The sequence below is a fragment of the Pristiophorus japonicus genome, chromosome 2 (assembly GCF_044704955.1).
Source record: "Pristiophorus japonicus isolate sPriJap1 chromosome 2, sPriJap1.hap1, whole genome shotgun sequence".
In the NCBI taxonomy this organism is placed as follows: Eukaryota; Metazoa; Chordata; class Chondrichthyes; family Pristiophoridae; genus Pristiophorus; species Pristiophorus japonicus.
This window is the reverse complement of record NC_091978.1, coordinates 279,301,341-279,329,050: the sequence shown is the minus strand read 5'-3', so window position 1 is coordinate 279,329,050 and position 27,710 is coordinate 279,301,341. Positions and strand designations below refer to the sequence as shown.

Sequence of the window (27,710 nt, the reverse complement as noted above, 5' to 3'; positions counted from 1 at the left end):
CAGCAGATCTTCCATCGATCGTTTAGACTCAGTTCCTATATAGTCATCCACAGTGAGATATGATATCTCGTTTCCTTGACCTATCTGAACAGATGAAGCATGGGGGCTCACTTCCACCATTATTATTTTCCGAAGTCACCGATCTTTAGCTGCCAACAGATGGATCAACTAGAACACACGTGGAATCTGGATCCCTAGTCAGGAATATTAATTTTAATTGTACACAAATTACATATTTCTAACCTCTCAATTCTCTTCTGGATGTTATAGGCTGGAGTTCAAGGGTCAGTTATACCAGACACGATCGTGCACCTCTCTTTTCTTTGAGTGTTGAAAATTTGTCATTTCGTTTAACCAAGTTGAACTTGACATATTAAAGTCCAGATTGCCAAAGTTTTGCATGTCCTGTGCAGGTGTTTATTATAAACTCACCTTTTTTTTTTTATTCGTTCCAGGATGTGTGCATCGCTGGTAAGGCCTGCATTTATTGCCCATCCCTAATTACCTAAAAAGGTGGTGGCGGTGAACCACCTTCTTGAACCACTGCAGTCCTTGTGGTGAAGGTACTCCCACAGTGTGTTAGGGAGGGAGTTCCAGAATTTTGACCCAGTGACTATGACGGCACGGCGAAATATTTCCAAGTCAGGATGGTGCTCCCATGCGCCTGCTGCCCTTGTCCTTCTAGGTCCTATTATATGTACTGTTCAAAAGGATATGTCTAGATGTTTTCCCCACAAATGTTTTATAGAGATGTCTGCATGAATATACTTCCTTTCCATTTGTATATATTCCAAATACAGTAGGTACACATTCTAGGGAATTATCTATAAGAACATTGACTCGCAGATATCCCACATCATGGAAAATGGCAAATGATCTTGTTTCAGACCTGGATACCTCTAGTTTCCTACTGTACAGATAGAGGTTTCTCGCCCCAGTTGTTTATCTTAGGTTAGTTGGTATTGGTTTCACGCTGTAAGGGAACACCAGTGACTGACACTAGAATATCAATGCAACTAACCTATTCCTTTGGATAGTCTAATTTTCCTTTCAAATGTTGAAGTTCCTAGCCTTATGCAAACTCATTCACTTGTTTGAACAGTCTTACAGATGTGGAGGGATATTAATCAGGCTTCAACCTCTAACTTACTCTTAAGAAATAACTCTAATATCATGGAGCTTTAGAGAAGAAGATTTAGTGGCGGAAGTGGAGGGATAGAAAGCAGACCTTCAGGTTATCACTCATCTTCTTGAAAATTGATCTATCTGGTCTCATAAGTATTTGCAATATAAATATCTTCTCGAAGGAAAAGCACTTTCTTTAAGCCCCAGGGCTCCATAACGGACTTTTGCTGATTATCAACATAGAGACTATTTTTACACTGGTACCTGTAACTCTTTTCTATTCCATTTTATTCAATGAGCCCACTGATCATTAGTTACTTGAGAGAAGACCTAAATTATGAATACAGGACTGCCTGTTAGAGAAGGAATGTAAAACTATCTGTCTGCTGCACATAACAGACTCAGGTGGGGAAATTGATAATTCTGTATTTTTCTTTTTATACACCATTATGGCTGGACTGTTGACATTCTTGATGTTTGTGTGAGGGCTGGTAGCCATTTCTACACATTTTGGACCTGTCAACTGGTTCAACTATTCTCGACTGATACTGAAGGTCGGTCAGATCTATGACTGCAGGCTGGCTGTTAGCTCTAACCTTCACTTTTACTGTTTGCTGGTGCTCCCTATGTTGATCTATTGGGGCAGCCTTATTCACCAATATTTTGTTACGGGCCACAATCCTTAGCAATGGCGACTCCTGAGTATGTACATGTTGTGTAATGAGAGAGGATTAATTAGCAATCTCGTTGTGCAAGGCCCCTTGGAAAAGAGTGACCATAATATGGTGGAATTCTACATTAGGATGGAGAATGAAACAGTTAATTCAGAGACCATGGTCCAGAACTTAAAGAAGGGTAACTTTGAAGGTATGAGGCGGGAATTGGCTAGGATAGATTGCCGAATGATACTTAAGGGTTGAGAGTGGATGGGCAATGGCAGACATTTAGAGACCGCATGGATGAACTACAACAATTGTACATTCCTGTCTGGCGTAAAAATAAAAAAGGGAAGGTGGTTCAACCGTGGCTATCAAGGGAAATCAGGGATAGTATTAAAGCCAAGGAAGTGGCATACAAATTGGCCAGAAATAGCAGCGAACCTGGGGACTGGGAGAAATTTAGAACTTAGCAGAGAGGACAAACGGTTTGATTAGGGCAGGGAAAATAGAGTACGAGAGGAAGCTTGCAGGGAGCATTAAGACGGACTGCAAAAGTTTCTATAGATATGTAAAGAGAAAAAGGTTAGTAAAGACAAACGTAGGTCCTCTGCAGTCAGAATCAGGGGAAGTCATAACGGGGAACAAAGAAATGGCAGACCAATTGAACAAGTACTTTGGTTCGGTATTCACTAAGGAGGTCACAAACAACCTTCCGGATATGAAAGGGGTCAGAGAGTCTAGTAAGAAAGAGGAACTGAGGGAAATCCTTATTAGTCGGGAAATTGTGTTGGGGAAATTGATGGGATTGAAGGCCGATAAATCCCCAGGGCCTGATGGACTGCATCCCAGAGTACTTAAGGAGGTGGCCTTGGAAATAGCGGATGCATTGACAGTCATTTTCCAACATTCCATAGACTCTGGATCAGTTCCTATGGAGTGGAGGGTAGCCAATGTAACCCCACTTTTTAAAAAAGGAGGGAGAGAAAACAAGGAATTATAGACCGGTCAGCCTGACATCAGTAGTGGGTCAAATGATGGAATCAATTATTAAGGATGTCATAGCAGCGCATTTGGAAAGAGGTGACATGATAGATCCAAGTAGCATGGATTTGTGAAAGGGAAATCATGCTTGACAAATCTTCTGGAATTTTTTGAGGATGTTTCCAGTAGCGTGGACAAGGGAGAACCAGTTGATGTGGTGTATTTGGACTTTCAGAAGGCTTTCGACAAGGTCCCACACAAGAGATTAATGTGCAAAGTTAAAGCACATGGGATTGGGGGTAGTGTGCTGACGTGGATTGAGAACTGGTTGACAGACAGGAAGCAAAGAGTAGGAGTAAATGGGTACTTTTCAGAATGGCAGCAGTGACTAGTGGGGTACCGCAAAGTTCTGTGCTGGGGCCCCAGCTTATTACATTGTACATTAATGATTTAGACGAGAGGATTAAATGTAGTATCTCCAAATTTGCAGATGACACTAAGTTGGGTGGCAGTGTGAGCTGCGCGGAGGATGCTATTAGGCTGCAGAGTGATTTGGATAGGTTAGGTGAGTGGGCAAATGCATGGAAGATGAAGTATAATGTGGATAAATGTGAGGTTATCCACTTTGGTGGTAAAAACAGAGAGACAGACTATTATCTGAATGGTGACAGATTAGGAAAAGGGGAGGTGCAACGAGACCTGGGTGTCATGGTACATCAGACATTGAAGGTTGGCATGCAGGTACAGCAAGCGGTTAAGAAAGCAAATGGCATGTTGGCCTTCATAGCGAGGGGATTTGAGTACAGGGGCAGGGAGGTGTTACTACAGTTGTACAGGGCCTTGGTGAGGGGAATGATGATGCAACAACCATTCAGGATGATAGTTCAGCAGATGGGCTTGCATCTTACTGAAACACTTCTGTTTGCACAATTTTATTTTTGTTTGTGTATTTCTGTGTACTTTTACCAGTCCTGATTTGTTGTGAATGCTCCTTTAGGATAATGTTGTTCAATCTCTTGTATTACAACGGTGACACCACTTCAAAAGTATTGTACTTCATTGGCTGTAAAGCGCTTTGGGACATTCTCATGTCATGAAAGCTGTTATCTAAATGCAAGTCTTTCATTTTTTTTCAAATAAAAATACACCAATTTTTATCTTGTACACGGTGTTCTTGATTAGCCCATTTTACAATTACCCTCATTGCACAAAAATCCAAAATAAAGTTATTAAAAAGCAGACCACAAAATGATGTGAATGGACCATCCTTACTATATACAAATTGACTTGGAAATGCTCCACATGCTGGGACAACTGCAGATATTTTTTCATTAAAATTATTAAAATATTAAAATGTCTCATTTCAAAATGATGTCCTGTTCATTATAAACACACTGATTCTTGAAGCAACTGTTGCTTCAATCTTGTGGATTCCTAGCTAAATCTGACATTCTGTACTTCACTAGCTAGCAATCGGAGGCATTATTATCTCTTCTAATCTCAAAAGTCCAGAAACTCCAGCTTCTTCACCCGGGGAAGTTTTTCCACCTGGACCTAGCGTTTCATGAACTTTAACATTATTAACCCTGCACTTAAATATTTCTGATATCTACTATGATTGCATTAGGCAACATTTTAAAGATGACCCAATGTTCAACTGCTCTCCGTGTTTTATGGGATAAGACCATCTCTTATCACTTCCTTACATCCCTTGTCACCCTTCCCCTTCCAACCCCACTTTCTGCGGCCACCCCTGGAAGAACTATCAACAAAGTAATTTACAACGGCCCTTTCAAATTCCCAACTATCTAGCCTTTGGCCCTCTATATTTGCCACAATATCTGCTCAATCACACCCTCACCTCCACCTTTGATGCCCAGTAAAACTCTTTGACCCTGGTTGTTCCCCTTGGTACAGGTCACATTTCCTCTCCCTTACATTCAGGTAACACAGATTTGTTTTTAATGGCGCGCAACTGGTTAAACCATTCATTGGCAGATCTGGCTGCACCACATCAAGCACTGTCAGGTCTTGCACTCGTCTGCCAAAACTGCTCACTACTCCAGGATTATACTGGAATGCAAAGATAACCCCTGGCTTCTTTCCTCCATTAACAACTGTCTCCTTAAATCTCTCTCCCCACTCCTCCTCCCTCACCTCTGATAACAGTCCAACAACTTCTTTGTCATTAAGATCAAGACTATCCATTCACCTGCCTCTGTGGCTTCCCTTCCATCCTCTAGCCAAACTTCCCCCAAGCGCTCCCCCCGCTCTAGCCCGGAATCTGCATCTTTCTCTAGTTTCTCTCCTTTCTTCCCTCATGCCCCCTCCAAATTCATATTATCCATGAGAACCACCTCCTATTCTCTCGAGCTTATTCCCACCAAATTGCTGACCACTCAACTTCCCCTCTTGGCCCCCATGTTAGCTGATATTATAAAAAGTTCCTGCTTCTCAGGAACTGTCCCCCTCCCTTTCAAATCTGCCATCATCACCACCGCGCCCCTGCCTCATCTCCAACCACCCTTACCTCTCAAGTCACCTCTCAAATTCGTGTCCATCTTTCCCACAACTCCACGTTTGAACCTCTTCAATCAGGTTTCTGTCCCACCACAGGACTAAAACGGCCCTAATAATAGTCACAAATGACTGACAGTGGTAAACTAGCCCTCCTCATCCTTCTCGACCTGCCTGCAGCTTTTAACATTGTTGACCACACCATCCTGCATAAAGAACTGCATCAATTCTCATCCCAAAATGTACATTTGTTCTCTATTTTAAAAACAGTGGCTCCATGTGGGTAGTTGGTTTTGAATTTTGTGGGATATAGTTTGTTCCTTTCCCCCTCTCTCCTCCTTCACAAAACTTAATTTCTGTTTGCTATTTTTCTTGGTTGTTGAGCCTGTTGTCTAATTCCTGTATTGAATTAAGAATTCCATTCCTGCACCCCTATTATAAACAGTTTATTGGCTTTATTGCAGCCAAACACTCAGTGAATGCTGGAAGGGACAGGATTTACAACATGAATGCAAGACTGGACAATCCTGACCATGCCCTCGCCACCCCAACATTCCCGAGTGTGTGTTTGTCTGTGATAGTTAAAAATACTGAACAATACAAAATACTAATGACTTTTAAATACATTTTATTAGTAGAGTGAAACAGTGAGTGAGAAATTCAGTTATTGGCAGGAACCAGCGTGAAATTGCTGATGTGTTTGTAAACGTGACCCGATGACATCAGCAAGGGAAAAATTGAAGCACGTGCCTCATTTTAATTCGTCGAGCTGCCAGCACTCACGCTGTTTATGCTCTGGACTTCTGGGAAGCCAGCAATTTGGATGAATGTTAAGAGATCTCTTCTGTTGCTTGGCAACCTCTATCGGGAAGGTGATGAAGTTGTTCCTCTTGCTTTGTTACCTGCCTTAATGCAACAGTGCACTGTAAATTGACTGATATTGCTGATGTTACCTGTTGCAGCCTGAGACATTGAGGGCCACAGTTACCCTAACAGCCATAAGCAGTGCTGTCTGTGCACACCTTGCTGCTGGGCTCCAGTTGTTGCTGTAACAGGTGGCATAGTTCACTCATGGTCTCCCTGGTTAAGCGGAGGCACCGGGCACACTGCTTCTCTCTGAAGCTGAGGTAGGAGATCTGGCCGTGGAGGACTTGTGTGTTGTGTTGGTCTCCTGAGCCATGGCCTCCTTTGCTCTCTTGTGCCAGTAACAGCAGGTCTCCGCTGTCTTGCTTGCTACTGCTCCTGTTCCTCATCCTGCAGCAGCCCCAAAGGCAGACTCAGCAAAACATCCATTTACCACAATAAACAGCTAAAGCCTTTGCACAGACAACATGCTGTAGCTCCAAAAAGTCTCTTAGCAGAACTTTTCTGCTGAAATATCATGGCCACAGAAAGAATAAAACTCCTGCAAGCCCAAAAGCAGCCTAAAACTACTAACCAGAGATTTACCTGAGTGCAGCTATGGATCCCTTTAAATATCGCTGCTGCAGCCTGCCTGCCGACAGTTAGCACCAAGAATCAGCGGGCAGGTCTAGGAACCCACAAATCCGGTTTTCCTACAATCCAGTTACGCTAAAGGTGAAGACCTTTATTATAGATGGCAATTGCTTCAGCGCTCTGTTTAGGTGGTCGCCTGGGACGACTAAAAGTCACTGAGACCAATATGGCAATCTCTGAACTTTCGGCAAAGATCAAACCCAAGATACCCCAGCATGCAATTCGTCCCTACAACACTTATTTTGCAGCCAAAACCAGGTGCAATGCAGGCAATTTCTCCCCCAGTGCTTTCTGACTGAGCATGTTTGCATAGAGACAGACAAGCTGAGCTTGAGAAGGACTAGTTAACAGAGATTGATAGTGGTGGGGCCTACCCCTAGTCACAGGCCTGAAAACATTACAGGGCGGCCATATTAATACTCTTTTGAAAAACATTTTAATTTCTGGGGATTATTATTGTGTTTTTTAACTTAACAATTCAACATATTAATCCTGTTATAATTATTCATACAGGGAAAAATAGATCTTCGATCTGGGATACTGCCTAAGGATATCTGGAAGTATTTATGCAGACAGTGTTACATTCCCGCTTCACAAGAAAATGTTTCCTTAAGTAGAAAGTCTTTTTTTTAATAACTGACTTAATAATTTTCAACAGAGTGACTGGAGAGAGGCACAATGTGTTATTTGATACACTGGAAGCAGCTAAGTGGAAGATCTGCAGTAGGATATCACAAGCTCCACCCCAGACTGCTTCAAATTAATCTATTCCCCTTCTACTAGTACATAGTTGTAAGTAGGATATACTGCTATTATTGTACAGATGTATTTTAATTGTTAGTCTCTGGTCATTCTTGCTGAGACTCATGGCAGTGATCTCTATGGAATTGTTTCACTAGCAATGGTTTTGGGGCCACTCTTAGTAAGATTACCAGTGAAGAACTGGAGCAACCTGTAACAGAAAGGAAAAAAAAATAGAAAATACAACTCATTCCCAAACAATCTAGTGAGTTAAAAAGTATGATCCAGCATAATACCAAGGCAGCGGACTAGGATACTGCTGGGTTTGATTCTAGGTCAGTGTAGAGTTAATTGATCTCCGACATTGACCCTATTTGAAAGTGTGCCTGCTGATGTCCAGTGTGAACAGAATGACACTCAGCTGTTCTGTCCAATGCAGTCAAATAGTCACGGCTACTGAATATCTAGACTTACACTTGTAGAATGATCTACTTGGGTGAGATAAGAAAAAAAAATTGCATTTACATCACAACTTATCACATCCTTAGGACATCCCAAAGCATTTCATAGCCAATTAATTACTTTTGAAATGCAGTCACCTTTGTTATTTAGGCAAATGCAGCAGCCAATTTGCACACAGCAAGATCCCGCAAACAACAAGATGAATGACCAATTAATGTTTTTTTGGTGGTGTTGGTTGAGGAATATGATTCCAATTGAATCTTTTAACATCTACCTGAGCCACCAGAATGCGTAGATAAGAACTCGGTTTAACATCTCCTCTAAAAGGCAGCTCCTTCAATAATGCCGCTGTCTCCCAATATTGCATTAAAGTGTCAGCCTAAATTATGTGCAGGAATAGTCAAGCGAGACTTAAATGACCTTCTAATTCAAAGGCAAAACTGTGAGCAAATGAGCTAACCTGACACTTCCAATACCAGAAAATTGCTGACACCCATGGAACTGTATCTTGATCCTAAGGAGAAGAGGTATGAAAAGAGAAAATTGGAAAAGGAAAAAGAAAATGTAGCTCTATTCTAACAGTATCCCAGGAGTTACCTGCAGAAAGAGGGAAATAATGATCCATTACAAATGAGTGTTTGATGGATACCAAAACACCCCATGTAATCTGTGTTTGATTCAGTATCGGTCATTGAAATTATTTCACATTTTAGAGATGAAAGAACTCACAATGGCATTATTTATAAGAATGCTCAGAACCAATAGAAATATTGTGCTGCAGTAATTCACTAATTTTCTGTGATTAGGATGGCAATAATTCTACAGTGAGGCAGACTTTCCCGAGAAATAGTGGAATATATATTCCATCACTTTGGCCATTCTTATTGTTATTTTGTGTGTCTGTGAGCAATTTGTGAGCAGTCCTCCACCAACCTGACCCTGCCGCACAGCAATACCTCCCCCAGTCATCAAGATTCACAGCGCAGCCTTGGACAGTGTGGACCACTTTCCATACCTCGGGAGCCTATTATCAGCAAGGGCAGACATCGACGACAAGGTTCAACACTGCCTCCAGTGCACCAGTGCAGCCTTCGGTCGCCTGAGGAAGAGTGTTCGAAGATCAAGCCCTCAAATTTGGCACCAAGCTTATGGTCTACAGGGCTGTGGTGATACCCGCCCTCCTGTATGGCTCAAAGACATGGACCATATACAGTAGACACCTCAAATCACTCGAGAAATACCACCAATGATGTCTCTGCAAGATTCTGCAAATCCCTGGGAGGATAGATGCACCAACGTCTGTGTTCTCGATCAGGCCAACATCCCCAGCATCGAAGCACTGACTACACTCGACAAGCACCGTTGGGCGGGCCACATTGTCCACATGCCCGACACAAAACTCCCAAAGCAAGCGCTCTACTCGGAACTCCTACACGGCAAGCGAGCCCCAGGTGGGCAGAGGAAATGTTTCAAGGACACCCTCCTTGATAAAGTGCAACATCCCCACTGACACCTGGGAGTCCCTGGCCAAAGACCTCCCTAAATGGAGGAAGAGCATCCGGGAGGGTGCTGAGCACCTTGAGACTCATCGCCGAGAGCATGCAGAAAACAAACGCAGGCAGCGGAAGGAGCGTATAGCAAGCCAAACTCCCCACTCACCCTTTCCTTCAACAACAAAAAATCGAAGAGCAAGTTATTATTTAAATGGAAAAAAATTGCAAAGTGCTGCAGTACAGCGGGACCTGGGGGCCAATGGAATCCTGGCCTTTATTGCAAAGAGGATGGAGTATAAAAGCAAGATGGTCTTGCTACAGTTATACAGGGTATTGGTGAGGTCACATCTGGAATATTGCGTACAGTTTTGGTTTCCATATTTAAGAAAGGATATATTTGCTTTGGAGGCAGTTCAGAGAAGGTTCACGAGGTTGGTTCCAGAGATGAGGGGGTTGACTTAAGAGGAAAGGTTGAGTAGGTTGGGCATCTACTCATTCGAATTCAGAAGAATGAGAGGTGATCTTATTGAAACGTATAAGATTATGAGGAGGCTTGACAAGGTGGATGCAGAGAGGATGTTTCCACTGATGGGGGAGACTAGAATAGGGAGCATAATCTTAGAATAAGGGCCACCCATTTAAAACTGAGATGAGGAGGAATTTCTTCTCTGAGGGTTGTAAATCTATGGAATTCGCTGCCTCAGAGAGCTGTGGAAGCTGGGACATTGAATAAATTTAAGACAGAGATAGACAATTTCTTAAATGATAAGGGGTTATGGGGAGCGGGCAGCGAAGTGGACCTGAATCCATGGTCGGATCAGCCATGATCGTATTAACTGGCGGAGCAGGCTCTTGGGGCCGTATGGCCTACTCCTGCTCCTATTTCTTATGTTCTTATGACTGTCTGTTCACATGTGACAGATACTGTAATTCCCGTATTGGACTGTACAGTCACCTGAGAATTCCCTTTGAGAGTTGAAGCAAGTCTTCCTCAATTTCGAGGGACTGCCTATGATGATAATGATATATTTTTGTCAGTGTCAGATTATAGATGTAATTTTGAAAATTGATTCGAATAAATCATATTTTTTTAAATCTCCTTGTGAGGTGGATTTTCCCCCCTGAGCAGCAGTACAAATAAAACATTGACATTTCTACGTTGCTGTTTTTTTATGATAATAAATGCAGAAATGGTCTACTAAGGGTTTTACATTCCCTTGAATGGAAAGATGTTGATGGGCTAAAATGACTGTGTGGAACCGTTTGACATGTTGTGAGTCTGGCAACCAATGGCAGGGCAGAGTGTTAGATTTAGAATGACAGCTATTAGTCACTGCTATAAGTGTGAAAAAGAATTCTTTAACAATTCAGTCCAGAAAGGCACATGTTTGAATCCATACAGTGCTGTGAGATTTGATTTGTATAGGAGAAGAACATTTCATTCTGAGAAAAACATTATTGAATTTTTTTTAAAGTTGATATTTTACAGCACATATCAAATGGGAAAACCTAATTCCACCAGTTTTAAACGTCCATGCCTGTTCATTTCAACTGTTAGCATTGGGCTAGTGAGGTTGGAGAGCTTCACTAATTGCATTGAGTTTCAATGCCTCAATCATCCCCCATTGTAAATTTCTGCCTCTGCTGGTCAAGTTGCCACAGCAACAGTCAGCAGTATAACAGTTGGATTGAAATAAGTAAAGTAATGATTTTTTAAAAAAATCATCCACCCTATAATAAAAATTGTTTTTAAGTGAGAGTATATATTCCTGTTTTTATTTATCTTTTCCCCATCCTTTTTTCAGACCATGCATAAACATCAGTTGGGAATCTAATCCTGGGTCCCCTGAGATCAGACTACTCTTCCTCTGAGAATGCAGTGGGGGTGGGGAGTGAAGTTAAGTGGTTGCAGCCTGATTGGAGAAATGGACTCTAGTTACAGGCTTGCTGCCATTGCAATTAATGTAATATTTTATAAGCAATAAGGTCAGATAGTGGGGAAGTGCAGGTTTTACTAAAATACCTAACAAAATGAGAATTGGACAATTGGAAAAATTACAACCCTTTTTTTAATGAAAACCCTTTCTTCTTATGCATTTCTAAATAAAAGACAGTGGAAGGTGTTTGCTGATTGGGGGTTTGAATGCAAGGGAATTCTTCAGACACTACCACTAATAATTTACTGAGCTGATAGATGTTTCCGGATGAATTTCCTTTCACTCCAGGCACTGTGACTAGCAGATGGCGCCCCCACCCCCCCCCACCGCCGCCAAATCTGGAGCTGCAATTCTTTTTACGTTTATTTGAAAAACCCTGCCTTAACTTGTTTTTGATATAATTGTTGTTATCATCAGGTACTGTGTGCAGACAGTGTGGAGTAAATCGCGCCCAGTGCATTGATGGAGAATAATTCCAAGTACTGTTGGAGCTACATTCAACTGAAATACTTTATTGAATGTTTAAATGTTTAACTTGTGCTTCTTAAATAAATAGAATGCTTTTTTTCTTATGTGTGTGCTTTTGTGTTGCTGCAGTACATGTTATGATTTAAAATGTATTGCCTTTGTAGAAACATTATCTAATTATTTAAGTCAGAGGCACAACCATCAATGGAGATTAAGAACGTCACTGGAACATTTTACAATTTGAACAGGTAGAACCCCTGCCAAAAAAGGATTGGGGGAGGACATGACCCCTCATCCTCTCCAGTCTCATGATTCATCATCATCATCATCATCATAGGCTAATTGCAGGTGTTGTAAGGATACTTGTAGGTTGCAAAGTAAAGTTACAGCACTGCAAGCTGTGTTGCCGCAAGGCAGATTTAGTACATTAGTACCAGTATGTTTTAGAGAAAATTCAATATGCAGCTTGTATATTGATTCAATTCATCACTTCAAATTGCTTCCACCAGAACTGCTGCCAATGAGAGATGTGTAACTTGCACTACTTCCTTCTAGTGTTACAGAACTCAGAATGATCTCACCAGGCACAACCTAATTTTAGAAGGCTAAATTCAATAATTGTATTAATGCATGTTTTCACAGTTCAAGTGGATAGAATTTGAAAATTTCATAAGCCCATCACTATGCTGTGCTCCTACTGATACCAATAATTAGGAAGTTGGGATGAAATCATTCTTCTGAATCTACTATAATACGTGCACATCAGCAAGCCACTAATGATTGTTCTCTTGTGATTTAAGGTCAAATCAGTGCATCATTGAAGATATTCGGTCAGGAAGGAGCGAGGCTTATGGATCTGAAAAACTGCGTGAGCTTCTCAAAATATTACCAGAGGCAGAAGAGGTCAGACTTGCCAGGAATAACTCTTTTGCTTCCCAATAACGAGAATGAGTCTGAATGATTAATTGGTTTAAGAACATGGGAAGGTACAGGACCTGAAAAGATGAAGCATTCCATTTATCCTGTGCCATCAACTAACATTCCTCAATCCCCCACTCCCTCAAATATCTAACCAATTCTTCCTTTTTGCACACTATCTGCCTTGGCAGACAGTCCATTCCACATGTTCACCATCTTCTGCATAAATAGTTAAACTGTCTGTGCACCTTACCTCTTCCAGGCTTAAGCTCATATCCCTGCTCCTAAAGTTTGTGGTGATCTCAAACATATGATCAAAGTTCTGTTTGTTTATTCCCTTCAAAATCTTGAACACTTGACTAATGTTTCCCTGCGCCTTCTCTCCTACAGAGTAAATGGTCCAAGATTTTTCAACCTCTTCGTAGTTCAGAGACCATCAGCTATTTATCAGATTGGACTCTCTTTCTGCACTGCCTGCAATGGTTGAATAGCCTTGTAGTATGGCAATCAGAATGGTACACAGTATACCAGGTGTGGCCGCACCTTGTAGAGACTCATTATTGCCTCCTGGGATTTGTGCTCTATCCCCTGGGATACATATCCCAGGACCTGGTTGTTTTTTCTTACTGCTGTCATGTGCTATGGTGTTGGTTTCAGAGAGCAATTCAAAACTTCTCACATCCCTGTCCTGTGTTGACCTAGCCTGAAGCCATTGAGTCTGTATTACTGCTGGTATTTCTCCTCCTTACTCTTATTACTTTGCATTTGTCCACATTAAATGCCGTTACCCACTCATCAGTCCAACTTGTCCTGAAGCCTTTTTTATTTGGTTTGCCTCTTCCCTATTGGTTGAAAGCCCCTTCCCAATTTGGTGTTTCTACAAACTTAGGAGTAGAAATTGCCCTCTGCCGTAAACGGATGTACCTCTGTTTTTTGAAGTTTTTCTCCACCACATGGATGCCTTCGATATTCGCTACTTTGACTCGGGGTGGAAGTTGTGGTGGCTGCGTGGCGGAAGTGCCGTTGCAGTGCGTCGGCCGCCCCGACCAGTCATCAGCGCCGCACAGATGATGTCAGCGCAACACGGACGTGCTGTGTCGCGCTGGCGTGGCACAACGTCCCTCCCACTTCAGTTAAAGGGGAAGGCCACTGCGAACTCTGCAGCCACTTCAGTGGCAAACACTGGGTCACCAGGGAGGGGTTCGGCCGGGCTAGCAGCCTGGAACCCAAGAGGGGGTGCAGGCAGCCTGGCCGAACCACGGGGCATAATTGTCGGGCCGACCTGGCAGTCAGCCGACAAAAAGAAAGATGGCGGCCGCGGCAGTGCGCCCTCCCCTTTAAGGGCGGCCAGGTGGCCATCCTACAAAGAGTGTGCTGACACAAAAAGCTGTCGGGGCCACCGATCGGTGGCGGGGCAATACCGTGGAAAGGGGCCATTTCCCGAGGGACAATTTCGCGATGGGTCCCCACCAGTCGGTAAGAGGTCGACATGTGCATGTCACAGCGGGAAAGTGGGCGGAGCGGTCCTGGGCACCGCTCCATAACTCACGAAGGACAAATTGCAAAATGGTAGCCTATCCGCAGAGAGTCGGTGGCCATTCCGCGGTGCCCCGTGGCCGCCACTTTCAGTCGACCAGAGGCCGTATCGGGATGGACAATTTCGGCCCCTTAGTCTGCTTAGTTACAATCCACAGTTCCAGGTCCTGTGAAAGCACCTTCAGCGGCACCTCCCAAACCCGCAACCTCTACCACCTAGAAGGACAAGGGCAGCAGGCCCATGGGACCACCATCACCTCTAAGTTCCCCTCCAAGTCACGCACCATCCTGACTTGGAAATATATTGCCGTTCCTTCAGCGTCGCTGCATCAAAATCCTGGAACTCCTTCCGTAACAGCACTGTGGGAATACCTTCACCATACGAACGGCAGCAGTTTAAGGCGGCGGCTCACCACCACCTTCTCGAGGGCAATTAGGGATGGGCAATAAATTCTGGCCTTGCCAACAATGCCCATATCCCATGAACGCCTAAAAAAAAAAAGCGGCAATCATCCCTCTGGCATCCCGCTAGTAGCCCCTTGCCATGTCTGCCAGTGTCGGCCGTGCGTCAGTGGTAGCATTCTCGCCTCTGAGTCACAATGTTGTTGGTTCAATCCACTTCAGAGACTTGAGTACAAAATCCTCGCTGACACTTCTAGTGCAGTACTAATGGAGTGCTGCACTGCGAGAGGTGCTGTCTTTCGAATGAGACATTAAATCAGTGTCCCATCTGGCCTTTCAGGTTGATGTAAAAGGTCCCAGTGCACTATTTTGAAGAAGAGTAGGGGAGTTCTCCTCGGAGTCCTGGCCAATATTTATCACTCAACCAACATTACTAAAAAAAAAATTATCTGGTCATTATCACATTGCTGTTTGTGAGACCTTGGGGTGTGTAAAATTGGCTGCCGCATTTCCTACATTGCAACAGTTCTTTATTGGCTGAAATCGTGAAAGGCACTATATAAATTCAAGTCTTTTTTTTCTACACAGCTCTGACCACAACTATCCTTTCCTTTCTTTGTTTTAGCCAACTTTCGATCCACTTCAGCAACATTCCTCCTATTTCATGCACTCCTACTTTGATAACTAATCGCTTGTGTGACATGATTTCAGAAACCTTACCCAAACTCAAATCAACAGAATGTCTGTTGTCAGCAAGATTTGTCATTTTCTCAAAGAATTCCATAGAAATTTTTAGGCAAGTCCTACCTCCCAGAAATCTACTGACTCCTTCTGTTTAGATGTTTCAATATTCCCTGTTCCTGGATATCTTCTAATACTTTACCAACAAAAAGATGGCAGGCTCACTGCTCTGTAGTTTTATGGTTGTCCCCTTTTTAAAGATTAGTGCTATGTTAGCTACTTTCTAAATCTCAGACACTACTCCCAATGTTGTTGATTCCCTAAAGATAGTGGCAAGGCCGTAGTGAATATGCATATTGAAATATTTAACATTGCTTTTAATATTTCCTGTTTTCCAAACCTCATTTTCTATTTTCCTGAACAGTTTTTAATCTCCGTTACCTTCTTAGCCACTTCTTCAAATATTCTTCTCTGAAGTTCATCCAGATATGGTGCCTGATTCTCCTTCAACTTCCTTACCCAATCTGTGACTGTGTTATCTGAAATTTCTATTTTTTCTCTCTGCCATCCCCATCCCACCAGAAGTGTAACTTCCGTGCTGGAGAGAGCCCATGTTGCCTTTGTTGCCTTTGAGATCGTGCAATAGCCCCATCAGTTTACTACAAACATACTTACCAAAATACTTGACATTTCTTTTAATATTTTGCGCTTTCCTAACCTCATTTTCTATTTTAGCTCTCTCAAACAGATTCTTAACCTTCATTACCTTGTTTTTATATTCATTTCAGTGTCACCAGTAACTTTATACTTTTGGAACAATCTCATTATTTTGCACATTATTTCCATTGTTGCTCAAATGACTTAACCTCCCCCCACACCCCACCCATTGCCCTTTTTCCCTACTGATATGTATCTGTTCTGTACCCTATAATATTTCTAAAAATGATCCACTTTTCTTCCATGTTTTTCCATTCTAATAATGACGACTTCAGTTTCAGACATCACTCCTCATCCCCCTCAAAATCTGCCTTTTTAAATTTAGATGATTCTATTGTACTCATTCCCTTTCCATCATAAGCCTAACCATAAACTCTCCATATTGTGGTCACCGATTCTGACCTGTTGTACCATCTCCTAGTTGTTATTTAATTGTAGATCTAATAACAGCCCTACTCGCATGCGTTCCTTGACCAATTGTTCCATGTAACAATCTAATATTGTGCCCATGTTTGCACTGATATTGCATCCTTTATAGATTTCCCAATTTATCTCTGGCAAATTGAAATCATCCATAACAACTGCTATTCCTATACACACTTCCCTTATTTGACTACAAATGCTATGATCCAAAACATCCTCTTGACCTGCTGTTCTGCAGCACATGCTTATAGTTAATTTCCTTCTCCATATCTTTCTCAGCCCTGGCTACAGGGTTTCAACTTTATCAATAGACAGACCAGATAGGTCCACCTCTATTATAACCAAGATGTAAAAATGTTGATGTACCTGTTCCTGGCATACGGAGGACTTTTTACCCCAATTTCATAAAAGGGCTGTACTTTGCCCAGTTTGTCTTTTCTCTCTCAATGAATTAATCTGTATCCCTGTATGTTTACCCTGCCCAAGTTATTGTTGAACCAGGTCTCCGTGATGCCACCCTCTCCAGCCAGGGCTTCCATATCTCCATTTTATTTCTAAATCTCCAAGCATTCACATGTGGAACTTTGAGACATCCCATGTCCTCCACTTCCTAAATTAATTTATTGATTATTTATTTGTGTGGTCATATCCTTATACTTCGAACCCTTACCTGCTTAGTGTTTGTTTTGGAACTATTCTCTACCAAGCTGCTTTGTACTGTGACATCCAGCTTCTCTTTTCCAGCTCCATCACATTTTGTTTTCCAAACTTTCTAGGCTTCCTTGTGTATTGTGTACAGTTTTGGTCTCCTTACCTAAGGACGGATATACTTGCCATAGAGGGAGTGCAACAAAGGTTCACCAGACTGGGATGGGGAGATTGTCCTATGAGGAGAGATTCAGTAGACTAGTTGACATCCGCTCGTGCCAGGCTCACGGGGCAAACTCCCCCGCGGGACGGTAAGGGGTTGGCGCAGGGCGGTGAGGGGGTGACGTCATCGCCGGTTGCGCGGCGGCTCAGGGCACTAACCGCAGGGAGCGGCGCAGCCATGTCAGCGCCTCCACAAACTCCCGAGCAATTTCCCAGGAGCCGGGCGGAAAGTTTCCTCCGCCCCGTTAGCGCCCCCCCAGAGGCACTAATGGACCTCTTAAAAAAGGGGTAATTTTGTCCTATCGCTCCTCAATCTCTATCTCAAAAGCCTTCATTCTACTCTTTCCTATGCCTTTTCTTTCTACGTGAATCACAATTTCTGCCTGGCTTTGCTCCCTTTTCAGTGATTTATCCAGCCATTCTGTTGTGTTTATTACTCTGGCACCTGGGATGTCATTCGCCATTTGGAACTTGCGATAAAGGCTGTTAAACAGACTGTCTATTCCCCTAATTATTGAATCTTATGGCTGGTATCTCTGTCTTTGCCATGGGTAACCCTTGCTGCACTATGCTATGGTGTTGCCCATGATTACCCTCCCCTGTGCCTCCACCCTTGTGCTCATCATAGGTGTCTGTATATGGACGTCTAGAACCACAGGGTTTCCCTGTACCTGTTCTCCTTGTCTCTTCCTCCTACCCCTGTAGTTGCTCACCTGCTTCTCTCCCCCAGTTCACTATTTCTCGCTATCTATGGGGTTATCACCTTCTAGAAGGTGTCTGCCAGAAACCTTTCCTCCCCATATGTCGAGGAGTGTCGCCAGTCACCAGCAGCAACACAGCAACACTGACGCACGTGCATTTCTATTCCTCCTGGAAAGTGTCTAGTCCAAGATATCTCACCTCACACGTACTGTAACACTGATCTCTATGTTCACACATGCTGTGACCTCTATGCTTTTGACACCTCCTATCTATCACATGTACAGGATCGAATTTCAGTCTATTCCATTGATCAAACCAGTATTTTAAGTTAAGAACTTAAAATTCATTCATTTTTGAAGATCTTCATCAATTAAAAATTTGAAGCAATGATGCAGAAATTTAGGTAATTGATTTCTCTCTTTTCTTTGCAACCACTTTTCTAATGAATGTGAAAGAAAATTGTTTAATTGCAGTGACTTCTAAAAGCCTGTAAGCTAAATCATGGGGAATCCACTACCGCTGAAAATAAGCAAGAATTTTAATAATTAAAATTGAATTTGCAATTTCATTTAGTGATTGTGGCTTTGTACTTCCTCTCCCACTTTTGTTGTGAAAATCCATAATTTGGGTGATTAGGGGCAGAATTTGGGGTAGGACCTGGTTCCACCCCCTTTTCTCACCCATGAAAATTTCCTCTGAATTTGGAATTGGCTGCACGTTCACCCATCAACCCTGTGCTCACTGACCTACATTGGCTCCCAGTTAAGCAATGCTTCGATTTTAAAATTCTCATCCTTGTTTTCAAATCCCTCCATGGCCTCGCCCCTCCCTTTCTCTGTAGCCTCCTCCAGCCCTACAGCCCCCTGAGATATATGTGCTCCTCCAATTCTGGGCTCTTGCGCATCCCTGCGTTTAATCACTTCACCATTGCTGGCTGTACCTTCAGCTGCCGAGGCCCTAAGTTCTACAATTCCCTCCCTAAACCGCTCTGCTTCTCTACCTCTCTTTTCTCCTTTAAGACGCTTGCCTGCCCCAATATGTCCTTATGCGGCTCGGTGACAAATCTTTTTGAAAACGCTCCCGTGAAGTGCTTTGGGACGTTTTACTATGTTAAATACAAGTTGTTTTGTTGTATTATGGAACATGCAAATGAGGAAAATGCAACTGATACTGTACTTCCCTACAATGCTGGGCAAAAGAGACACTTTGTGTAATCCACTCATCCAGTATTGTGTAAGATTTCTGTTTTTAAAATGTAAACAGCGATTGATCACAGTACAGAAACTAACCTATTCAAAAAATGGGGCAATTTTTAAAAAAATTCATTAGGGGGATGGGGCAGTGGGCTCACATACGCTGCAGCAAGCACCACAGCGCATTTTCTCCCCCTTGCCTGAGGTGCGCGCTTACCTGAATATTTAAATGCTCCTGATCCTGGGAAGTGAGATACGGTCAGGGCTGCAACTGGTTGGGAAGTCACTGCATGTTTAAAATGGTGGAGTGGGATCAGAGGAAATTCAACGCCTATTAATTCCAGTTTTTAAACTTGTGGGTGTGTTTGAGCTACTTGCATACTAATCTAGCACTATAATTTCTGACTCACAAGTATTTAAGCTTTTCTCTCCTTGTATTTTGACCTTTAATTACTGTTTACCAAGTTTGTTCAGACTAGATTCAGAAAATTAGAATGTTTATTTCTTACATAAATACAGTGTTGCAAACTGGTATCAGTAATAATGACCATGAAGCAATCGAATTAACGTGAAAAACTCAACCTATTTTTATTCGTTCCTGGGATGTGGGCGTCGCTGGCATGTCCAGCATTTATTACCCATCTCTAATTGCCCTTGAGAAGGTGGTGGTAAGCCACCTTCTTGAACCGCTGCAGTCCGTGTGGTGAAGGTACTCTCATAGTGCTCTTAGGGAGGGGTTTTCAGGATTTTGAACCAGTGATGAAGGAATCACGATATATTTCCAAGTCAGGATGGTGTGTAACTTGGAGGGGAACCTGGATGTAACGGTGTTCCCATGCGCCAGCTGCCCTTGTCCTTCCAGGCGGTAGAGGTCGTGGGTTTAGGAGGTGCTGCCGAAGAAGCATTGGCGAGTTGTTGCAGCACATCTTGTAGATGGTACACACTGCAGCCACAGTGCGCCGGTGGTTGAGGGAGTGAATGTTTATGGTGGTGGATGGGGTGCCAATTAAGCAGGCTGCTTTGTCTTCTTGACTGTTGGAGCTGCACTCATCCAGGTAAGTGGAGAGTATTCCATCACACTCCTGACTTGTACCTTGTAGATGGTAGAAAGGCTTTGGGAATTAGGAGGTGAGTCACTCGCTGCAGGATACCCAACCTCTGATCTGCTCTTTTAGGCACAGTATTTATGTGGCTGGTCCAATGAAGTTTCTGGTCAATGGTGACCCCCAGGATCTTGATGGTGAGGGATTTGGCAATGCTGTTGAATGTCAAAGGATGTTGGTTAAACTCTCTTTTATTGGCAATGGTCATTGCCTGACACTTGTGTGGCACGCATGTCACTTGCCAATTATCAACCCAAGGCTGAATGACATCCAAGTCTTTCTGCATAAGGGCATGGACTGCTTCATTATCTGAGGAGTTACGAATGGAGCTGAACTCTTCCATCATCAGCAAACATCCCCACTTCTGACTTTATGATGGAGGGAATGTCATTGATGAAGTAGCTGAAGATGGTTGTGCTTAGGACACTGCCCTGACGAACTCCTACAGCGATGTCCTGGGGCTCAGATGAATGGCCTCCAACAACCACAGCAATCTTTCTTTGTGTTCGACATGATTCCAGCTAGTGGACAGTTTTTCCCCTGATTCCCACTGACTTCAGTTTTACTAGGGCTCCTTGATGCCACACATGGTCAAATGCTGCTTTGATGTCAAGGGCAATTACACTTACCTCACTTCTGGAATTCCGCTTTTTTGTCCATGTTTGAACCAAGGCTATAATGAGGTCTGGAGCTGAGTGGTCCTGGCAGAACCCTAACTGAGCATTAGTGAGCAGATTATTGGTGAATAAGTGCCACTTGATAGCACGATCGACGACACCTTCCATCACTTTGCTGATAATTGAGAGTAGACCGATAGGACTGTAATTGTCTTTTCGTGGACAGTGGATACTTGGGCCGTTTTCCACATTGTTGGGTAGATGCTAGTGTTGTAGCTGTACTGGAGCAGCTTGGCTAGAGGTGCGATTAGTTCTGGAGCACAAGTCTTCAGCACGACAGCTGGGATGTTGTCGGAGCCCATAGCCTTTGCTGTATCCAGTGCGTTCAGTCGTTTCTGATATCATGTGGAATGCATCGAATTGGCTGAAGACTGGCTTCTGTGATGGTGAGGACCTCAGGAGGAGGCCAAGATGGATCATCCACTCAGTATTTCTGACTGAAGATGGTTGCAAAGCCTTCAGCCTTGTCTTTTGCACTCATGTGCTGGCCTCCATCATTGAGGATGGGGATGTTCATGGAGCCTCCTCCTCCCGTTAGGTGTTTAATGGTCCACCACCATTCATGACTGTATGTAGCAGGACTGCAGAGCTTTGATCTGATCTTTGGGTTGTGGGATTGCTTAGCTCTGTGTATAGCTTGCTGCTTCCGCTGTTTAGTATGTATGTAGTCCTGCGTTGTAGCTTCACCAGGTTGGCACCTCATTTTTAGGTACACCTGGTCCTGCTCCTGCCATGCTCTTCTACACTCCTCATTGAACCAGAGTTGGTCCCCTGGCTTGATGGTAATGCTAGAGTGGATATGCCTTGCCATGTGGTTACAGATTGTTGTGAACTACAATTCTGCTGCTGCTGCTTTCCCACAGCACCTCATGGATGCCCAGTTTTAGCTGCTATATCTGTTCTGAATCTATCCCATTTAGCATGGTGATAGTGCCACACAACATGATGGAGGGTATCCTCAGTGGGAAGGCGGGACTTCGTCTCCACAGGGGCTGTGCGGTGGTCACTGCTCCCAATACTGTCATGGACGGTAGGCTACCCAGCATCTGCGACAGAAGTGGACGAGGTCAAGTAAGTTTTTCCTTCGTGTTGGTTCTCTCACCACCTGCTGCAGGCCTAGTCTACAGCTGTCTCCTTCAGGACTCTGCCAGCTATATCCTTGAAGACTTGGCTAGCTCGGTCAGGAGTGATGCTCCCGAGCCACTCTTGGTGATGGACATTGAAGTCCCCCATTTAGAGTACATTCTGTGCCCTTGTTAACCTCAGTGCTTCTTCCAAGTTCTGTTCAACATGGAGGAGTACTGATTTATCAGCTGAGGGAGGGCAGTAGGTGGTAATCAGCAGGAGATTTCCTTGCCCATCCTTCCCCATGAGACTTAATAGGGTCCAGAGTTAATGTGAAGGATTCTCAGGTCCACTCCCTCACAACTATATACCACTGTGTCGCCACCTCTAGTGTGTCTGTCCTGCTGGTCGGACAGGACATACTTAGAGATGGTGATGGAGGAGTCTGGGACATTGGTTGAAAGGTATGATTCTGTGAGTGACTATGTCAGGCTGTTGCTTGACTATGCCGTGGGACAATCTTGACGCAAGTTCCCAGATGTTAGTGATGAGGCTTCTTTATCAGCACCTCCCAAATCCGTGACCTGTACCACCTCGGAGGACAAGGCAGCAGGTGCATGGGAACACCATTACCTGCAAGTTCCCCTCCAAGTTACACACCATCCTGACTTGGGAGTATATTGCCATTCCTTCATTGTCGCTGGGTCAAATCCTGGAACTCCCTCCCCAAGAGCACTGTGGGAGTACCTTCACCGCAAGGACTGCAGCAGTTCAAGAAGGCAGCTCACCACCATCTTCTAAGGGCAATTAGGGATGGACCATAAATGCTGGCCTTGCCAGCGATGCCCACATCCCAGGAACAAATAAAAAAATAAAGGACTTTGCAGGGTCGACTGGGCTGGGTGTGCCATTGTCGTGTCCGAAGCCGGTGCTTAGGTTGAAGCCGGGTGGTCCGACTGGTTTTATACTTAGTATACTTCTTTGTAGTGGTTTGGAACAACTGAGTGGCTTCCCAGGCCATTTCAGAAGACAGTTAAGAGTCAGCCACATCATTGTGGATCTGGAGTCACATGTTGACATCCAGGCCATGTGAGGATGGCAGATTTCCTTCCCTAAAGGACATTAGTGAATCAGATGGGTTTTTACAACAATCCGGTAGTTTCATGTATTGATACAAGCATTTTATTCATAATTTATTTAATTAAATGAATTTAAACTCCCCAGCTGCCATGGTGGGAGTTGAAGTCATGTCTCTAGATCATTAGTCCAGGCCTCTGGATTAGTAGTTCAATAACATTACCACTATGCTACCGTACCAACTGGATCACTAATGTCCTTTAGAGAAATAAACTTGCCGTCCTTACCTGGTCTGGCCTATATGTGACTCCGGTGCCACACCCATGTGGTTGACTCTTAACTTCCCTCTGAAGTGGCCTAGCAACTAGGGATGGGTAATAAATATCTGCCTTGCCAGCGCCGCCCATATCCCAAGAATTAATTTTTTTTAAACTGTTCAAAATTGCATTTGCTGATTTCTGTTTTGAAACAGTGAGTTGTTGCTCAATGACCTAAGTACATCAGGGTCCAACCAACTGCTGTAGACTTAGAAGTTAAACTCTTCAGGGGTGATTTTCCCTAAATAGTTTAGGCGCTAAAGAGCCTCTGAGGTGGCCAAGATGGGATCTTGTGCTACATCGCCGGTTTAAACAGAAAAAAGAAACACTTACATTTATATAGCACCTTTCACGACCTCAGGACGTCCCAAATCACTTGTTTAGCACACGACGTCATCTTGGTAAAGGAGTTGAAGCATGCGTTAGGAACGGCCACCTAGAGGATCGTTAATGCTCTGATTGACAATTAAATTGCCTGCTGGTGCACATTAATGAAACTGCACACCATTTTCCAGCCGAGCGCTGCAATTGACGACCTGTCATAACAGCGACCAGCTGAATAGAAAGTAAACAAGATGTTGCTGAACATTTCTACCGCTTCTTAAAGCCATGCTCAGCTTTCACTGTTCACTTGCTGCTGGAGATCGACTGACTACACTGCATTTGAAGGGGACTTTTGGGACACATCAGGAAACTTTCTGGGGCACTTTGTCAAGATTTTACCAACTCTCTATCAACATTTTTCCTGGAAATTCTCTGAGGACTTTGCCTAAAGAGAGTGAGTGCTGTGCTACTTTAACTTATTGGAGACCTTATAGGAGTCACCAGGAGAAAGGGAATACTTGGTCATGGGGATCTTTCTCGGGGGCCCCCTTGGTCTGGAGGAAGAATGGGAGGAGGAGATGAGGCCAGGCTGAACAGCACCAGTTGCTGGTGGAGAGAGGAACGGGGGGGGCGAGGGTCAAGCTCAGGGGCCACAAGATGAGAAGGTGGATCAGAGCGTTCCAGCTTCCAGACGGTCCGCACCCGGGAGGGACGCTCGCCACCATCTAATTGAAGACCGGTTTTGAGAAATGTGTTCCACCATCACACTTCGGAGCACTGTTGCCACATGCCTTACCTTCCATGACTGAGGAGCCATCAAGATGTCTGCCAACTGCACTTAATGTTTTCAACGTCCTCCCCATGAACAACACAATAAAGACCAACAATTCTAGCACTACACAATTATCATATTCACTCTTTATCTAGAACAAACACAAACAATGAAAACATGAAAACAGCACTTAAAAATCTTAAACTATTCATACTGGTGTTTACCCTTAGTGATTATCTTTTAAGTGTTCTTGTCTACTCTGGTGTTTCTATGGTGCATACTTTCAGGAGTGAAGTTAGGAAACACTTCTACACGTAAAGGCTGGTAGAAGTTTATGAACACACGAACAATGACGGACAGGTAATGACCCTCTGGTCCATCGAGCCTGTCCCACACAATTGCGATACCTTGTGTATCACAATATATACACTCCACCCCACCCGAAATCATGTGATATCTCGGAAGCGACAAAAAAACAGATAAAAACGCAGGCCAATTTGCGGGGGAAAAGTCTGTGAAATTCCTCTCCGACCCATCGAAACTAGTCCAGAAGATCACTCTGGTCGTGAACTCCCTGCATTACCTACCTTCTGTAATAGGTGATCTCCGCCCCAGCCAGAAACAGATCCAGCTCTCGCTTGATGGACTTCAATGAATCAGCATCCATCGAACAAGCCGGCAGCCTGTTCCAAAGTTCCATTATTCTCTGGGAAAAGAACCAACTCCTGACATCTAACCTAGATCTGGCCTTATACAACTTAAATTTGTGACGCCTGGTCCTCCCTAACCTATTTAATTGAAACAAAATGTCAACTGGAACACAATCTACTCCCATCATTATCTTATAAACCTCAATCAAATCAACCCTAAGTCTATGCTTCTCTAAAGTATAGAATCCAAACTCTTTTAGCCTATCTTGATAACTGAGATGCTTTAAACTGGGAATTAGTCTAGTGGCCCTCCTCTGCACCCTTTCCAAAGCTTCAATATCACCCACCATGTGAGGAGACCAAAACTGGACACAGTATTCCAAGTGTGGCCTGACTAAGGTCTTGTACAAGGACAAAATAGTATGCCTTGTCTTATACTCAATTGTCCTATAGATACACCTGATGACCCCATTTGCTCTAGCTATCACTTCACGGCATTGCTCATGTACTTTTAAAGATGAATGCCCAAATCTCTTTCTATCTCCACCTTCTTTAATGCTTTTCCCTGGAGGGTGTATGCATGTTGAGCATTTGCCCTGTCCACATGCATAACACTGCACTTATATAAGTTATACATCATTTTCCAGTCATGAGCCCAATCTCCCAACACATTAAGATCCGCCTAAAGCAGATGAGCATTGTCTACAGTCCTAATACTCGCACAGATCTTGGTATCATCTGAAAATTTGCAGATCGTGCTCCCAATACCTATAATCCAGATCATTAATAAAAATAGTAAAGAACAATGGTGTCCAAACAGATCCAAATCAATCTATAACTACTTTCTGCCGACATCCTTACATCCAGTTCTCAGTCCAGTTCAATATATTGCCACTAATACCAGAGGCTTCGATCTCATAGAGAAGCCTCTTGTGCAGTACCTTATCAAAAGCTTTTTGGAAGTCTAAGTAGACAATGTCTGCTGGACTTCCCTTATCCACCAACTTTGTAACTGCTTCAAAAATACATGTAGATTTGTAAGACATGACCTTCTTTTTATGAAGCCATGTTGGGTGTCCCTAATCTGTCCCTCTCTATCTAACCATTCATATATTACATCCCTAATGATTCCTTCAATCATCCTACCTATTACTGATGTTAAACTAATGGGCCTGTAGTTACATGGTCTGCCTTGTCACCCTCCTTCCAGTGGGCTCAATTTTCCCCAGTTATCTACGCCATTTTTTTGGCACGTGCCACTTTTTTTGGCCTAAATTAAAATATCCAAATTTCCCCAAAGATTGTGTGCCAGCGTAACTCAAGTTATTTTTTTTAGGTTAGTTTTTGTTTGCGTCATAGGGGCATAACCTGATATCTGTGCCAGTTTTTCACATTTATGCAAGTTTGGCCAACTTACATTTTTCCTAGGCGTATGTGACCACTCCCAAAAAACCTTCCGGGCACTTAAGAAAAAATAGCGCATCTTAAAAAAATCAGTGCAGAAAGACACCGTTGTTTTTAGGCGAAGTTTTGGAGAGAGTCAAGAACACATTAAATATGCATCATGAAGCTTAATTTTTTTCAAACTTAAAACGCAGAAAATGGAAGTCGAATGCAATTCTTTAATTTTTGATTTTTTTCAAAGTGCGACGCCACCACCGAACATCTCCTCACCGGGCTCGAGGGTTGTGGCGTCGGCCGGCAGAATCGGTTGCTCGCTCGGGCACTTGGGCTCGGGGCTCAGCTTCAAAAGAAGCCCAGGGCGGGTAGGGGTGTGTGGAAGCCGAACTGAAGGGATGAGAACCCTTACACTATGCAGCAGCATTAAAAAAAGCCCGGGGGAAAAGGGGGGGGTGGGTGTTTGCCGAGCCCCTGTGTTCGGGCGAGGGAGTGATTCTGCCGGCCGACCCTCGAGCCCAGTGAGGAGATGTTCAGTCGGTGATGGGGTGATACTTTGAAAAAAATCGAAAATTAAAGAATTGCATTAGACTTCGTTGCCCCAAATGTCCTAATTTGAATGCCTAGCTTCCCGTTCTAAGCAAGCCTATTGTGCATGCGCAGACCAGGGTGTGGGCCATACTAGGGCGTCGACCTTGGGGAGAGAGAGAACAATGAAGCTTGTCTTGCTGTTTTGAACGTCTTGCAAAGGTACAATTTAATCATGGGTGTAATACTGACAATGCCACACCTTGTGCAAGCCTTCTGCATGATGGTGCTGCGGAGGAGACGATTCAACGTCATTGCATGAGGAACTTCAGAGCATGTAGGATAATGGGTAGGAAGCCTTACCCACATCGGGTATATCGAGACAGGTGTTCATACCTGCACCTGAGTGATGCAGACTGTGTAAGAAGGCTGCGTTTCTGCAAAGAAGTTGTAACTGAGATCTGTGAGTTAGTAAAA

The 27,710-nt window shown here is 43.6% G+C and overlaps 1 protein-coding gene across 1 annotated transcript in view; it reads left to right on the top strand.

The window, feature by feature from the left end:
* Positions 1 to 27,710, top strand: part of fhdc1 (FH2 domain containing 1) — a 114,495-nt gene that overhangs the window by 54,661 nt on the left and 32,124 nt on the right. Inside the window, exon 3 of the mRNA XM_070862330.1 lies at positions 12,681 to 12,783. Within this exon, the coding sequence (XP_070718431.1) occupies positions 12,681 to 12,783 (103 nt within the window). The remainder of the gene's footprint in view (positions 1 to 12,680; positions 12,784 to 27,710) is intronic.